The sequence below is a fragment of the Ostrinia furnacalis genome, unplaced genomic scaffold (genome assembly GCF_004193835.3).
Source record: "Ostrinia furnacalis isolate ACB-3 unplaced genomic scaffold, ASM419383v2 OfSCF1084, whole genome shotgun sequence".
Taxonomy (NCBI): domain Eukaryota; kingdom Metazoa; phylum Arthropoda; class Insecta; order Lepidoptera; family Crambidae; genus Ostrinia; species Ostrinia furnacalis.
Window position 1 is genome coordinate 763,666 of NW_021131323.1, and position 18,158 is coordinate 781,823.

An 18,158-nucleotide genomic window follows, 5' to 3' on the forward strand; every position below is an offset into this window, starting at 1 on the left:
ATTTGGAATGTTCAACTGCATAGCTTGCATCAATATTTATAACTGTAATATTGTAAATACTTTGTAAACCCTTGAGAAAGAGGCTGACAATAGTAACTGAGTTTCTTGCGCTGCTTCTTTTCAGCACTGGCCCATTTATTGTCCTGAAGCAGTGGTAGGGTTAATACTGAGACGCGTAAAAGTGCTTTTTAAAAGCCTACTTGCAAACATAAAATTATTTTTATGCATTTTTATGAATCTTCTTCAAGGTGGACGACCTCATAAAGGTCAGGAAGGCGCTGGACGCAGGCCGCTACCAAGTTACCAACCGGGCGATGTGGGAATCATTGGGAGAGGCCCATGTTCAGCAGTGGACGTCTGATGGTGATGATGATGATGAATCTTCTATCATAAGCCCTTCGCCATCGTCGTCTCACTCGCCAGCCGACACGTCGCTGCTTATAAACACGGTTTGTTTGTCAACCGCGGTTCGCAGAAGCGCACAATCGCCGGTGGCTGCGCACGCGACGAAGGAAATTGCGGGCATTGCGCACACATCCGATAGTCGGTTGTTTGTTGTTGTTTTTTATTTGGGTGGGCTCTTTTTCTTTTTGATACCTTAGATTCTTGACTTAGATGCAGTATTTGAAAGAATGTCGGCCGTTTGGTGTAGTGGTTTCGATAGGTACGGACTACTATGCCGAGAGGTCCCGGGTTCGATTTCCCACAGGGCAGAAATTGAAATGATGAATTTCAATTTCTGTGATGGGCCTGGGTGTTACTATGTATAATTTGTATGTATTTACAAAAAAAGTATTTAAGTATGTTTATATCTGTTGTCTACATAGCTGGGCACCGTTAATCAAATAGTTAACTTCGTTAATCGTTAAACCGTTAATAAAAAAATTAACTTCGTTAAACGTTAAAACGTTACATTTCACAAGATTTAACGCAAGTTAACGTTAATCGTTAATCCGTTAACACATGATAATAAAACGAAAAAAATCATTGTATGCAAGGTTCAAATAATTTCGAAAGCTTGTATCGCGCATGGAATTTATTCCTCTTTTTTAGGGTTCCGTAGCCAAATGGCAAAAAACGGGACCCTTATAGATTCGTCATGTCTGTCTGTCCGTTCGTATGTCACAGCCATTTTTTTCCGAAACTATAAGAGCTATACTGTTGAAACTTGGTAGGTAGATGTATTCTGTGAACCGCATTAAGATTTTGATGCAAAAATAACAAATAGAAAAAAATTTGGGGTCTCCCCATACTTAAAACTGAAACTCAAAAATTTTTTTTTCATCAAACATACGTGTGCTATGGATAGGTCTTCAAAAATGATATCGAGGTTTCTAAAATATTTTTTTTTCAAAATCGAATAGTTTGCATGACAGACGCTTCCAAAGTGGAAAAAAGTTGGTTTCCCCCCCTCTCTAACTTCTGAAATAAGAAAATGAAAAATCTAAAAAAAACATGATGTACATTACTATAAAAACTACCAACGAAAATTGTTTTGAACGAGATCTAGTAAGTAGTTTTTTTTTTAATACCTTGTAAATCGTAAACCGCTTATTACCGCGTAATCTTTCATACAAATAACTTAAATTTAAAAAAAATAATTTCCGACACGCACTTGGCCGTTACAAAAACTGTTGTTTTGGGTTCTGGAAGTTCTGGAAGCCCGAACGTACTTGTCAGAACGCGTTTTTCAGCGTGCTTTTGGTAAATAGTAGGTACTGGATTAACGGATTAACGGACTTAGGATAATTTAACGGAAGTTAACGAGTCCGTTAACATTTTTTATAGTTAACTTAAAAGTTAATCCGTTAATAGAAATGTTAACTTCGTTAATTAACGATTAACGGATTAACGAGTTAATGCCCAGCTATGGTTGTCTAGTACCCATAGTACAAGCTTTGCTTAGTTCGGGACTAGAAGCGTAGTGTAAAATGTCCAAAGATATTTAATTACATCCGATAGTTTGTTGTTTTGTGTGACGTTTTTATTTGGATGGGTCTTTTTGATGAACCTTGATGGTTTAAAAAGAGCTAGGTACATTCGATAGTCGGTTGTTTGTTGTGGCGTTTTTTATTTGGGTGTGCCTTTTCTCTTTGATACCATACATTGTTGACTTACGCCTGTATTCACAAACATTACTATGAGGTCTCACAGTGGGCGTGGACGCACAGGGTGACACACGAACCAATCACAGAACTCTATTCAACGCTGTGCGTTCGATTTGCTGCTTCACTTAAGCAAGCATCGTTTGTGAATACGGGCGTATGATGCAGTCTGAAAGAATTATATTCTGATAGTCTGTTGTTTTTTGTGACGTTTTTATTTGGGTGGGCTTCTTTTTCTTTTTGATGCCATAGATTGTTGACTATTGACGTGATTTAGTCAATGGTTTAGCGCAGTGGTTCCTAAAGTTGTCTGGGCTACGACTCATCTAATACAAGTTCCCAAACTCGGGACCCACCTATAGGAAATTTCGCCCGCTGCCCAGCGGTTAGATCGGTAGGGTGGTGTGTCGTTCTACAGGCAGGGCCCACTCAATGTTCGCTCGCGACCCATAGTTTGGGAAACACTGGGTTAGCGGTCTTTGAAAGAACTACATCCGACAGTCAGTTGTTTTTTGTGACGTTATTTAGGTGGACATTTTTGATCACTCAATCGGTTTAGATTTGCGAAATTCAGGTGCTGCTTAAGAAAGAGCAAGCATTTGTTGCTTTTTTTTGTGGCTGCAGGTATGTTATGTTTCTGCTGTTACTGTCAAAATCGTTCATACTTCCTAACTATCTGTGCCAAAGAACCCCCTAAATTAAAATTTACATATTTACACAACACTTCCTAATATCTGCTCACTATAACTCTATTCAAGTTTCTCACAAGAACAATTTGCATGATAAGTATTGAGGGTTCCCATAATTCACTCAGAAAACTTAAAACCATCCAGGGTTCTTTTAATATTACTAGTTACCTTATTTGCTCATGCTTCCCGCTTATGAGCAAAAGAAGTATCCATCTCGGGCGACACATCATGCACCCGGATGAGATAGCAGATATCACGCTCCAAAGAATCTGGAAATTTATAGACTCAACGGGACTAAGCAGTGAACTTTAAAGACAAGGGCTGCCACAATAGATCAAACCTGGTCGAGTTGGCGCAAATAAAGGCCCAAAAACCAATAATAATAAAAATACCTTAAAAACAGTTTGTACTTACGTAAAGTGTATATTTAGATGACGAACACCTGCTCTCGATCAGCAAATTGAACGAAAACACACTTACACCGAGTGGACGATCCGACCCTCGAAACTATTCCTTAAAAGGGCCTCCATAATTAAGTAAAAATATCTTGTCCTTTAGGACTTTATTAGAACTGCTGTCTGAAGTTTAAATACTGACTAAAATAGCCTTCTTCAGTTTATATCTCATTCTTTATTTAACGCTAAACAACTGTATAGCATGATAAATAAAATACTATAAAAAGATTTTTATTTATTTTTATTATTATTATAAAAAAATACCATATAAGCCTAAGATACCAGTTTCATTCCAATGTAATACAAAGCATAATTTTATACAGGGTGTTAGGTAAATGGGTATATGAGCCGACACTAGCCCATGTTCACATGGGCATATAAATGGTATGGTGAAGTCAAAAAATTGATATCTTCATTTTAATTATTTTAATTTTCATACAAAATAAATTTTATAAAATACGATTTGTATGAAAATTAAAATGAAGTGTAGTAGTCTAGTGTCGGCTCATATATCCATTTACCTAACACCCTGTATTGTTATTAACCACTAAAATCTGATTCAATAATAAGTATACATACTGTTGATACTATAAAAGTAATATTTATTTTGGTAACTAAATGATTATTACATTACGAGTAATATTAAATCTACACTTTACAAATTGAGATCATCTGGAATTTTCAAAACAAACCGTTTAAAAATATTTAAAGTGTTTTGTGGGTCTTTTAATTTGCTTGCTGAGCTTGTAACTACGTTTGTGAGGAAACTTGGTAGTGGAGCGTTTAAAGTAATGAATAAACATTGACAGTTAGGACTTAAATGTAGTAAATAGTCACTAACTTTATATAATAATTAGTCTTTTTCCACCGAACTGTTACAACTGTGCTCCAGTATTTATTTATTTAAAACTTCTATGCAGAGAATAAAGTAGGCGGTACAAAATGAAATAAATAAAAATACGGCAGTAAATATACCAAAATTAAAAATCCTAAAAGTACCCTATGAATCAATTGGTAAATACACAAGGAATATTAAAATGATTGGACATTATTTCATTCTTAGAAAATGTAATTAGTAGTTCGGAATCACAAGTTTCGTAGCACCATTTCCGTAGCAACAATCTGTAACCCGTAGCACCGTAGCCACTGTCCGTAGTAGGTCGTAGCGCTCCTCACTCTCGTGGTCTCGTAACGTTGTAGCAAGCAAAGTAAACTAATATATTAGTTTAATCTAAAAAATAATTAAATATCATTTGATTGTTTTTAGGGTTCCGTAGTCCTGACAAGGAACCCTTATAGTTTCGATTATGTCTGTCTGTCTGTCCGAGGTTTTGCTTGGAAACTATTGGTACTAGAGAGCTGTAATTTTGTGGAGGTAGGTATGTATATTAATCACGCCGACAAAACGGTAGAATAAAATTTTGAATTTTTTTTTACGTGGTGAAAATTCCTTAGAAGAAAATATGAAAAGTGATGTAGATGAAGTAATTGCTTGCTTCTGAAATATACTGTGGTAACGACGGACCACTACGGAACCCTACACTGCGCGTGGCATGACACGCACTTGGCCAATTTTTTGTTATTCCTTGTGGTTATTTTGTTGGCGTGTGGTTATAAATTGATATTTAGCTGGCGTTTCATCATATCAAAGAGAAAAAAATACGAGTTATTAGGTATTTACCGGGTTTGACAGTCCAGTTTATTGTTTAAAAATAACAAGTATGTTTTGCGTTTCCAATAAATAAAATAGTAGTTTCAGATGAAAGACCGTGCCTCGTGGCTCGGAAATATTATCGTAGCGGCTACTTATCTCGGAAGGTCTACAGATTATCCATTGTAACTGCTATATTAAACCGCCATGCTGCCAATCTGTGTGTTTTATGAGAATCTCTACATCATGTCGAATATTTGTAAAGTTTGCTATGACTTCATACTTATTTTTACATGCTTTTAAAGTTTCAATATTACTGACGGGATTGCTACCATCTCACCCGCAAGTTTTCCTCAGTTACTTCGTGACCATGGCGCTTAAAACAGTGCCGAAATATCGGAAACTCAAAATTAAGGTACAGTCGCGGAATGAAAAGGTTCGCCACCTTAGTGTCGGTTTTCGCTTGCACTAGGTACTGTAAGAATCAAACCTGCCAAGATAACAGTGCACGAAACAGTGCTGCTAACATTTAAATAAATAAATGACGTTTGCTAACGAATATGGTTTTGCTTGTTTATTTTTCTATCCCGTCAGTGCAATGCAATGATGACATTGACCAATTGACAATAGTTTTTTTTTATTTAATAGAAATAATAATGCAGGTTGAACCAACAAGAAGATTTTAGTTTATCAATCAAGACAAGATAAATCGTCAAACAACTTTGATCTGAATAATTTTGAACTTTACTGACGAACAGTTAAAGATTATTTTCTCTAACTCGAGATTATTCTGTAACATAGTTTCAAAAGGTAATATAATGTGCTCGCGATTCGTTGAAGGAATCAATTTGAAAACTGACGAACCTTTTCATTCCGTGACTGTACGTACATGGTAGCAATCCCGTCAGTAATAATAAAAACTTGCATTGCCTTGTCGTGGAAGGGTTGCCTGAAGGAGTTTTCTCCAATTTATATTTAAAGTGTTTTTTTTAATTTTTATATCATTTTGAACAAACACAGTACATGATTTTATATCGATATTGGATAGCCTTTAAAAATTACTAAGATTTATTCTTAGGACTATCGTGAGTTTACTTCATTACATTCTTATCTTTTACTAGCGGCCGCCCGCGACTTCGTACGCGTGGAACCCGTTTTACCCCCTTAGGGGTTGAATTTGGCAAAATCTCGTCTTAGTGAGCACCTACGTTCTAAAAAGAACCCCCATGCTTTGAGACTCCTAGCAGTTGTAGTTTCTGAGATTTCGTGATGGGTGAGTCAGTGACCTTTCGCTTTTATACATATAAATAGATAGAAGATTAATTTTTAATTTTTGCGTTAAAGGAATTTATTACAAATCGCTTTCTCCGACTAAAATACAATACGAGTTTACAAATGAATCGTTTAAAATTGTCCCGACATATTTTGTCAGGTATCGGAACGCAAGAAATTTTAATGAAATCGCTGACAGTTCAATAGTTTATTGGTATTTCTAAGAGAAAATCTTGATTTCTTGAGATAGTTCATTTTAGGTGCGTGATTGAATTAAATTACTAATGTCTCTATTCATTCCGTTGATCTGTGACGTCTATTTCTACCGCTAAACCATTTTTTGGTGTTTTAATAGAATAAACGATGATTTAGAGTAGGCGCACACCGTTGATTTTTCGTCGGCCGATAGTTTAGTCGGGCAGTTGATCAGTATGGGCATTGGGCATGTATGGGAGTGTGCACACTACGCCGATTCGATTTGGCCGATTCTTCATACAAATTAAAATCGGGCACAAATATCGGCCAACTAAAACTCAACGGTGTGCGGCTACTCTTAGGTATGTAGGTACCTATTGATTGAACATGGAAAAATGTGTCTTTAGTTATACTAACTGAAACTACGTATGTTATGAATTGTTTACAAAAGATATTGGTTTTTCCAAATGTTTAGAAATGCCTTCTGAAAATTATGTGTATTACCTACAGTACCTATTTGTTGTCCCAAATTGGGCCAATAATACGTTTAATCTCATAAACAAATAATCGCAGCTTGCTATTATTTTTTGGAAATTACTTAAATGATACTCTGACCACGATGTATAGGTACGTTATACAGATACACCAGCCATATTGCTGTGGTACAATACCACGATTAAAACTTATGGCCTGTGTGTAACTGATACTGATATAACATACTCGATGTATGTCGCCGCTGCGATTCTGATGCTAATTTTATATGTTTTGTTACAGTTCGACCCTGGTCATCAGCATGGTAAGTGTTCTTTAAGTTATTGCCAGTCGTATTTAGGTGGTATAGCAAATACGTGGGTGGGCACAGAACTATAGTGTTAGCTGTACGTCAAGTCGAGGTGATCTGAACGTCATTATTAATAAAAAAATCTACCTTAGTTGCTCCACAGTTGCTACGAAAAAGTACCTACTTAGATTGCAAGTTCTTTTATTTCATTTATATGAATCATCAAATGTATCTTTAACTTTAACTTTATTTAACTTTAACTTTATTTATTTCTCTCTTTATAAAATACATAAAGTCATAATGTAACGGGTAATTATAACAACAAGTAACAGAAATAAGTATTTCGTAGAGACTGGTGTCCGTACTAGGATACCCTGTGCTACAGCACATCTATTTATGGATATGTCGGTGTTCTAATCGCAATTTTAGCTCAATTATAGCTTAGTTACTCGTACATAGAGCCTGGGCTGCACCATTTTACTTTGACTTTAACAAACGTCAAATATTTGTCAAACACCATCCTCCACTCCAAAAACACCGGTTATCGTTATAGTTACTGTCAAAGTTAGGTGGTGAAACCACAGCCTTAGAGCTTTGTATAGCTTTGTATTGTATGTAATAAGAATAAGTATGATATTATTTGTTTTNTAGCTTGATCTTGAATTAAATACTCCGTCTATTTTTTGTGACGTATATAGGTACTTACCTATCGCTAAACCAATTTTTGATGCTTTGATAATACGAAAAAACAATACAGTAGAACGCCGATTATCCGAATTAATTGGGACCGGGGTCGATTCGGATAATCGAAAATTCGGATAATCGGACATAGACTGGTAATAAAGAAAAAGCGCGTTTAAAACGAACCGTCACACATAGAATAAACTTTAAATATGTTTACAGTTCTACAATAACGCTCAGTTGAAATAATCTAGACTCCTGAGAGTTCCTACTTGTTACAACAAAACAAAATAAAAATTACTTGGTTTTAATTTTATTTATTACGCTTAGGACCGATTCGGATAATTGGCGATTCGGTTAATCGGCGTTCGGATAATCGGCGTTCTACTGTAGTTAGTACAGATTGGAAGAACATGGAAAAATGTGTCTTTACTTATAACTAAAGCTACGTATACTATACATAATATATGAATGTTAATTGTTTGCAAAAGATACTGGTTTTCCAAATGTTTAGAAATGCCTTCTGAAAATTATGTCTATTACAGTACCTATTTGTTGTCCCAATAATACTTTTAATTTCATAAATAAATAATCGCAGCTCGCTATTATTTTTTGGAAATTACTTAAATGATACTCTGACCACGACGTATAGGTACGTTATACAGATAACAGCCATATTGCTGTGATACAATACCACGATTAAAACTTATGGCCTGTGTGTAACTGTAGTGACATAACATACGATGTATGTCGCCGCCGCGATTCTGATGCTAATTTTATATGTTTTGTTACAGTTCGACCCTGGTCATCAGCATGGTAAGTGTTCTTTAAGTTATTGCCAGTCATATTTAGGTGGTATAGCAAATACGTGGGTGGGCACAGAACTATAGTGTTAGCTGAACGTCAAGTCGAGGTGATCAGAACGTCAGAAATTTAACTAAGTAGGTAAATATAAACATTTCCACCTCAATTGCTACGAACTAGAAAAATACCTACTTAGATTGCAAGTAATTGATTAATTCTTTTATTTCATTTATATTAATCATTTAATGTTAATAAAATTCATGTGTATGTCTGTGTTCTAATCGCAATTTTAGCTCAATTAGAGCTTAGTTACTCGTACATAAAGGTTGGGTTGCACCATCTTACTTTGACTTTAACAAACGTCAAATATTTGCCAAACACCATCCTCCACTCCAAAAACACATGTTATTGTAACCGGTGCTTTTTGTATGGAATTTGACAGATTTTTGACTTTTTTCAAAGTTAGAGTACGATGGTGCAACCCAGCCTTAGAGCTTTATAGCTTTGTATTGTGTCAAATACTATGATATTTTTGTCGTGAAACATACACGACTTCACATCGCAAATGAAAATGCTTTATTATTTATCTCTAAAGTATTTTTTTAGAAATTCAAGTTCTGCTCCGACGGCGATTGCCCGCTCTGGGCTCTGGCAGGGTTGCACGCTTTGAGCAGCCTCATGGTCAAAGTTTGACCGTAACTATGACGATAACCGGTGCTTTTTGTATGGAATTTGACAGATTTTAGACTTTTTTCAAAGTTAGAGTACGATGGTGCAACCCAGCCTTAGAGCTTTATAGCTTTGTATTGTGTCAAATACTATGATATTTTTGTTTTAAATTATGTTTCACGACTTCGCATCGTGTCGCAAATAAAAATGCATTTAATTTTTTTATCTCTAATGAATTTTTTAGAAATTCAAGTTCTGCTCCGACGGCGATTGCCCTCTCTGGGCTCTGGCAGGGCTGCACGCTTTGAGCAGCCTCCCCGCCCCACTCTTCAGGACCTTGGTGCAGCAAGTCATGGAGGAGGACCAGCCTGTGAGTCTTGTAACAGAGTAAGCTAAACACTGTGCAACACACAATGTGGACCTCATAAAGGTAGCGCGAAGGCGCTGGATGCAGGCCGCCAGCAACTGGCCAATTTAGAAATCATTGGAGGAGGCCTATTTTCAGCAGTGAGCGTGCTAAGGCTGAAAATGATGTTGATGATGATGATGAAACACTGTGCAACATATGTAATTATAAATAATTAATAGGGGGGATTTTGCAGTAGCCTTATGTGCTGCCGATTGTATTTGTTGTAAAGTCGCACTTGTAGGTACTTCATTAATTGTTACAGTGTGTAACTGTCGACTCTACTTATCTACGTGGAACCCGTTTTACCCTCTTAGGGGTTGAATTTTGGAAAATCTTAGTGAGCAGCTACGTTCTAAAAGGAAACCCCATGCAAAATTTTAGACTCCTAGCGCATGTAGTTTATTTCCTTTCGCCTTTCGCTTTTATATTTTATAGATTATAGAGAAAATAGATAGATAGTACTTTGGAAAAAGTCTTCAGTATCTTTAGATAGTCTTTCACATCTATGTGGCATTCAAGTTCGTGTGAGTAGGTATAGTAATAGTGCCTACTCGTACATTTAATGCAAGTTTTAACATATTTTACAGGGTAATGTTAGGAAAGAAAAATAAAATCTGTAAACGGAGTCACAGCAAAAAAAGAGGAAATATTAGCACAAGGAAAACTAATTTATCTACTAGCAATAATCTTTAGCTAATAACATTAATTTCACCTTTTTATTGATTAATTAATATCGCATGACAGAAATGTCTTTCAGTAGTAAGTATCTACCTCCGCAATTGTTCAAGTGTAGCGATTCTATTATATTATTATATTACTAATATTCGAGAGGAATATTGCTTAATTCACTTCATTAGTGTTGCGATGAATTAGAGCGTGTAGTATGGCGTCTAAATCAATAGGTATATTATTACATTTTATTACAATTGAAGTATTTATGAAATGAAAGATTCACTGCTTATATTACAACTAGAGAATACAATCCCGAGCATGTTTTTCAATCCCGGGATTACGGGATTTTTGATGGGTGATCCCGGGATCCCGGGACTATCCCGGGATCAGCCCTATGTGGGAATTGGGTTCTAATAAAAAAGAAACTTAAGTATAATTTCTCAAAAGATGTTTTTAATATTGTTAGTTGCAATAATACTAAAATAAAAAATAAAAAATACATCAAAAGCACTATTTTCAATTTCGGAAATAGAATCTTAGAAATATAAAAGGATCCAATGTTTGACTTCCTAGCCTGCTTCGTAATATATTTTCAACAAAATCAGCAGCTGAAAACGCTCGCTCGGGTTCTACACTCGTTGGAGGTATAGATAAAGTAGATAATTAAATGCTAATTCTAAGTGATATCCACGAACTCCGCCATTTTCAAATAGGCTCATTTCACGTCTGATAGTATTTGTCAAGCCCGATTCACTTTGTAGTTGTACTTCAGGATCTGGGCATTTCATACTCTTATCTATTTCCAGCTGCAACTTTTCCTTTAGTGTCAATTGGGGTTGGGAGGTTTGTGGCGTTAGCTCAAGCTGTGGTCCTGTCTAAGGTCTACGAAAAAGATATTATTAGGGCCGTACCTGTATAGTCCGTATCCGTATCGTACCTTAGGTTTATTTTTTATCGTTATATAATTTTATGCTAAGGTAGAATCTAGGCAAGGTCAAAGTCAAGGCGCAACNTTATTAGTCCAAACAAATAAAGAAATTTTGACTTTGACTTTGACTTTGACTTTGACTTTGGGTGTCACGAACTACATAGGTATTTGACACAAAGGTACCTGTACCTGTACCTCTAGCATGAACAACTTTCGTCTTCGAATCATTTGCGTATTCGACAAAAGTCGATACTCAATCCTCGAATTAAACGATAACGTGACAATTTTGATTCTCAAAATAAGTTTCGTGAAACCATTTCTCATACTAAGTTCACTTTAGGACACGTTCACAAGGGCGTTGTTGTAGTTTTCGTACTAAATCTTTTGATGGCGATTCGAATACGCAAACGATTCGAACTCGAAAGTTTTTCGTGCTAGCCGTACTGGATATTATGACGTTCGAAAGGAAAGGCAAACTATCGCAAAATTGTCACGTCGAACGAGACGAGTGTCAACTCGATTTATCTCCATTAACATAACTGCGTAAGGTTTTTATTTTTCTAGATATTCATGAATTGAAAGAACACTACTTGGCTTGAGTACTAAGTTGCCTGATTATAAAGCCTTGAAGCCTTATCTTGAAATAGAAAAGACTTTACTGAAGCAGTACCTAGGTACTTTGTAACATTTATAATAACAATTTTTACAAAAACAATGGTAGGTACATAATAAGGAGCCAATAGACTCAAATGCTCGANATCAATCCCGAAAATACCGGGATTAGCCAAGAACAGTCCCGGGATTTTTGGGATCAGAAAAGGATCGGGATCCCGGGATCCCGGGAATCGGGATCCCGCGATTGTATTCTCTAGTTATGTGGGACTCTCCCCGCCTGCTCACTAAAGGCGGGGCCTACCCACTAAAATCCGACAGTGTCCACAGGAGCCCAAAGAAACGGAGCCGCGAATTGTTGTCTTAGCTCAGACATTTTTCCGCAGCTCTGCCTCAGGCTAGAGCGAGCCTCTCTGGCTTCGAGGGAACCCCCAATCCCACTAAATAAACGAAAAAAATAATTAAACCAAGAACCTAAAGAGAATTCAGCTCTCAACTGCTAGAGCTAGATACGTGCGATTTATTGGGCCGATATTTTTAAACACGACATTGAACGTTTCGTTCATAAATCAATTCTCCCCAGAAGATATATTACGCATCATGTTTTATTTCCACATTGCTGTAGGTACAGTCAGCGTCAAACAGTTCGTGACACTCAAAGCAGCCAATAAGTTCACAACACGTCTTTGTTACAATTGGAATAAGGTTTTGTTGTCAACTTTTTGGCCACTTTTCTTAATATGTAAGTCTAGATATTAGCACGTCACTACCTTGTTTAATATACCACGCAATCTTGTATACCCATTCTTATAAGATACACCATACAAGAATGCATGGTAAATTCAGTGAACTGCTCCTGAATCGAATGTACCTACTACTACTATTTCTATTTATTTATATTAACCGGCAGACAGTGGTGACTGAGTTTGTTGCGGCGCTTCTNCAACTGTCTACAGCATTTTTGCGCACGGGTGATGCTTAGCTTATTTTTATTGCTTTGTAACCTAGAAATAATAATAACAACATAAAAATGTTCTGAATTTGCTTTTATGTGTAAAAAATAGAAAAATTCATATCAATGAATGTATGAAACATGAACATAGAGATGATTCAATTTGTTGCCAAATATATTTTTTTCTTTCTTTCTTTGATTCTTTCTATTTATTAAAACATACCAAACATCCATTTAAGATTCATTCTCACAAGAGAAAATTCAAAATAGAGTCCAAATATTTTTTAAAAATGAAAAGTTTTAATTTCCTGTCATGTTCCATAGAAGATTTTTCTCATAAAAATCTAACCCTATCATGCTTTCAGTATACTGGCCTTGGTAACGCCGTTTCTCAAATACCACTATATTTTGATGAAAGCGTGCCCCTTGTTCTTGCGAATAAGCCCCCATAATTATCTATAAATATATCCCAATGAGAATGGGACGTGCATCTTTAGAGACATTCTACTATGAAGATGGAAAATTCAAATCGCTATAACTTCTTAAAAAGCAAATATTTTCGATTTGTAATTGCACTTTTTTATATAAATTTGCTTATATAATCAGAATATAATAAGTAAAATCCATGCGCAAAAAAAAAATTTTTTTTTGTCGACCGGTGTTATTATCCTCTTTCTATAAGGGTACAATGTTACTTTAGGAGCCTCTATCGGCATTTAACATAATCAAACCAACCGCTTGACTTTCTTGAACCTAAATCATATTCCTTTTCGGATAATATGTTGGTTAGTGCCTTTTTTTAAGTCGGGATATGGTTTGCGCATACCTACTGGTCGATGGGAACGGCCAGTGGGTTATGTGGGACTCTGTCCGCCTGCTCATTAGAGGCGGGGCCTACCCACTAAAACCCGATAGTGTCCACCGAAGCCCAAAGAAACGGAGCCGCGAGTTGTTGTCTTAGCTCAGACATTTTTCCGCAGCTCCGCCTCAGGCTAGAGGCTCGCTCCCGAACGAGCCTCTCTGGCTTCGAGGGTTGTCCAATTAAACGAAAAAAAAAAACATTTAAACTAAGAACCCAAACAGAATTCAGCTCTCAACTGCTAGAGCTAGATATACGTGCGATTTATTGGGCCGATATTTTTAAACACGACATGGGTTACAACCATTGAATGTTTCGTTCATAAATCAATTCTCCCCAGAAGATATATTACGCATCATGTTTTATTTCCACACTGCTGTAGGTACAGTCAGCGTCAAACAGTTCGTGACACTCAAAGCAGCCAATAAGTTCACAACACGTCTTTGTTACAACTGGAATAAGGTGGTTTTGTCAACTTTCTGGCCACTTGTCACGAACTACACTCAACATCAAATAAACCGCACCTTCCGCGACGCGAACTTTAAAGATTTTCTTCTGACACAATTATGCTACCCCAACAATATTGGTGTTATTTGAAAGCCCAATAAATATTCTTAAAGAAAAATACATTTCATTTCTAAATAAATGATTAACATATACCATAAATGTGACTTGAAAATAGACCTCACTTTGGGCTCACCTCTGGGATCAATTAGACCAATTTTTATGGTTATAAAACCAAATAAAGATCTCATGTGTCCTCTTTAACAGATGGATAGCGATTAATCCCAACTTAACAGTTTTATAGTAAAATAAAAGTTGGCTCAAGCGTAACTAAAAACACATTTTTGGTGTAAACCTTTCCTTTAATGAAATGAAGTTTAGAACTACTAGGCTTTCAAATGGTACCCAATGTTGGTGGGAAGTGGGGATCCATCCGTTTGAGAAGTGCTTGTTGCGGGAGGTGCGATTTATTTGATGCCGAGTGTATTTGACACTGAATATACATGGATACTATGACGTTCGAAAGGTAACTATCGCAAAATTGTCACGTCGAACGAGACGAGTGTCAAACTCGATTTATCTCCTTAACATAACTACGTAAGGTTTTTATTTTTCTAGATATTCATGAATTGAAAGAATACTACTTGGCTTGAGTACTAAGTTGCCTGAATATAAAGCCTTGAAGCCTTATCTTGAAATAGAAAAGACTTTACTGAAGCAGTACCTACTTTGTAACATTTATAATAACAATTTTTACAAAAACAATGGTAGGTACATAATAAGGAGCCAATAGACTCACATGCTCGAAATGGCATATCGAGAAGCTGGTTGCCCGTATTTACTTACAAACGATACTTGCTTAAGTGAAGCAGCAAATCGAACGCACAGAGTTTAATAGAGCACTGTGATTGGTTCGTGTGTCACCCTGTGCGGCCACGCGCACTATGAGACCTCATAGTAATGTTTGTAAATACGGGCGATTTTAATTGTAATATGTTAATTATTTTTTTACGATGAATGAAAAGCATGTTATCTTATTAATTTAATACCATATTGTGGTCTTATTTTCCATAGAACACCAAGATTTTCACCACGGTACAAATTGTGGAAGAACTTCGAACGTAACTTTTCAGTGGTTTTGCAGGGTTTGGCGTTTGCGTAAGTCTACATCACTGATTAATGAGTGAATACGTAATTTGTTGCCTTTTGCGACCGAAAGTATAAACTTTAATAAGGGTATACTTTGCATAAAGTTTTAAGAAAATCGTAATATAACTGATGATTGGATGGTCTGTCGTTTTTTTTTGTTTATTTCCTACTAGCAGCCGCCCGCGACTTCGTACGCGTGGATCCCGTTTTACCCCCTTAGGGGTGTAGTTTCGTAAAATCCGTTCTTAGTAAGCACCTACATTCCAAAAGGCATTCCATGCAAAATTTGAGACTCCTAGCACTTGTAGGTAGTTTCTGTGATGAGTGAGTGAGTCAGTCAAATGACTCTACTGTGACTAAGTACAAGTCTACAACCTGCTCTTGAATTAGGTATAAATTTTGTCCTGAATGAAACTCTTCTGAATTCTATCAATATCACAGTATTTAAACCATATAAACACAATCTGAACAGATGAATCCGACAGCACTTCCACCCCCATCACTTACTTTAGATGGTTGGCAGTCCACAACAGTACGTTTCTCTAGAAACTTCCTGCCCCGTACAACCAAACTGTGGAATGGACTGTCGTCTGCGGTGTTTCCGGACGGATACGACCTGCAAGCTTTCAAGAGGAGAGCGTATCTTTACCTTAAAGGCCGGCAACGCACCTGTAACGCCTCTGGGTCTGCGGGTGTCTATGGGCGACGGTAATCACTTACCATCAGGTGATCCGTCTGCTCGTTTGCCTCCTGTCACATAAAAAAAAATCTAAAGGAAATCCATGTCATTATAGATACGTCATTTTCATAAACTAGGTAGTATTTTTCCTTCTTAGAGCTTATCTTAACATAGAATTACTGCTCTCTCGGTACTAATTTGATCGCACTACTTAGGTATAGGTCACACGGCTGAACGCAAAAAACATAAAAATAAATCTCTAGCATGTACTTTACCATACCTAATACAACATTCTCTTCCAGAGAAAATGTAGTGTTTGATAAAGTTGCTTATTCAGAAGTTCTTTAAGTATAATTTAGAGACTTACTTTTGAACATCGCAATCCGCAAATGAATGGGCTAAATTGGATAGCTGTCTATTGCTACTAAAACCGCGATGTACCTAAATTCGTTAAAAAGAAGCAACATTTTTTCAAGATTTTGTAAATGTGCTTCTATACTTTATTCGTTTGTCCAATTGCTATGATAGAATGCACGTAACACCTCATAATCCGTTAAAGCCCACATCCTTTGTCAATTTGCACCACTTAGATGTTGTCTTAGAGCAATGTTATTTTTCTTGGGAGCCTTTGAAGCCACTAATAGAATAGTGGCGTTACTTTGATCATTAGAGCCCCTGAATATCAATAGAAAGGTCGCGTTCGCAGTAACGGATCTTGTTTTGTTATATTTACACGTGGAATTAGATTGGAATCAGTGGTATACAGTGTGAGTNGAGTTTCGTAAAATCCGTTCTTAGTGAGCACCTACATTCCAAAAGGAACCCCCATACAAAATTTGAGACTCCTAGCACTTGTAGGTAGTTTCTGAAATTTCGTGATGAGTGAGTGAGTCAGTCAAATGACTCTACGGTGACTAAGTACAAGTCTACAACCTGCCCAAGGGCGTAGCTACTAAGGGGCAAGGCGGGGCAGTGCCCCGGGGCCCCTAAGCTCAGGGGGTCCCGCATCCTTACCAGAAAATCTCATTTTCAAAATAAATAGGGAGAAATTCGAAAGTTATATCAGGAGTAAGTAAGCTTTATGTCATTGCTTTGTCATTTGGCTGAAACGATGTCATTAAACTTGATAAAACCTAACCAGTTTAGATTGCAGTGGAGCCCCATTTTTTTATTTGCCCCAGGGCCCTTTATTACCTAGCTACGTCACTGAACCTGCCCTTGAATTAGGTATAAATTTTGTCCTGAATGAAACTCTTCTGAATTCTATCAATATCACAGTATTTAAACCATATTTAAACACAAACCAAAGGAAATCCATGTCATTATACATAGATACGTCATTTTCATAAACTATTAGTATTTTTCCTTCTTAAAGCTTATCTTAACACTAGCGGCCGCCCGCGACTTCGTACGCGTGGATCCCGTTTTACCCCCTTCATCTATCTTACGCGGTTTAGATTTTTTCATACAAATGTTTTTTCCCGCTAACTCCCGTTCCCGTGGGAATTCCTTTCTTAGTGCACCTCTGCGGTACTTAAGCTACGTCCCTTCCTTTAAAGTGCCTACGTTTAGCCGTTTAGGCTGTGCGTTGATATGTCAGTCAGTCAGTCAGTTTCTCCTTTTATATATTTAAGAAGATAGAATTACTGCTCTCTCGGTACTAATTTGATCGCACTACTTAGTATAGGTCACACGGGTGAAGGCAAAAAACATAGAAAGTAAATCTCTAGTGTGTACCCACTCTACCTGCTACAACAATCCTCTTCCAGAGAAAATGTAGTGTTTGATAAAGTTGCTTATTCAGAAGTTCTTTAAGTGTAATTTAGGCTAAATTTTGAACATCGCAATCCGCAAATGAATGCGCTAAATTGGATTTAGCGCAATTTTTTCAAGATTTTGTAAATGTGCTTTTATACTTTATTCGTTTGCCCAATTGCTATGATAAAATGCACGTAACACCTAATAATCCGTTAAAGCCCACATCCTTTGTCAATTTGCACCACTTAGATGTTGTCTTAGAGCAATGTTATTTTTCTTGGGAGCCTTTGAAGCCACTAATAGAATAGTGGCGTTACTTTGATCATTAGGGCAG

General features: G+C 36.7%; 1 protein-coding gene across 2 annotated transcripts in view; it reads left to right on the forward strand.

Moving 5' to 3' along the window:
* The window catches only part of COMMD4 (COMM domain containing 4), a 54,195-nt gene that overhangs the window by 33,546 nt on the left and 2,491 nt on the right, over positions 1 to 18,158 (forward strand). The window contains exons 3-4 of one of the 2 annotated variants that reach the window (XM_028302139.1): positions 7,142 to 7,163; positions 9,547 to 9,672. In XM_028302139.1, coding sequence (XP_028157940.1) covers positions 7,142 to 7,163; positions 9,547 to 9,672 — 148 coding nt within the window. Of the gene's footprint in view, positions 1 to 7,141; positions 7,164 to 8,626; positions 8,646 to 9,546; positions 9,673 to 18,158 lie in introns of those variants that run through there. The other variant, XM_028302140.1, reaches the window with a different exon arrangement.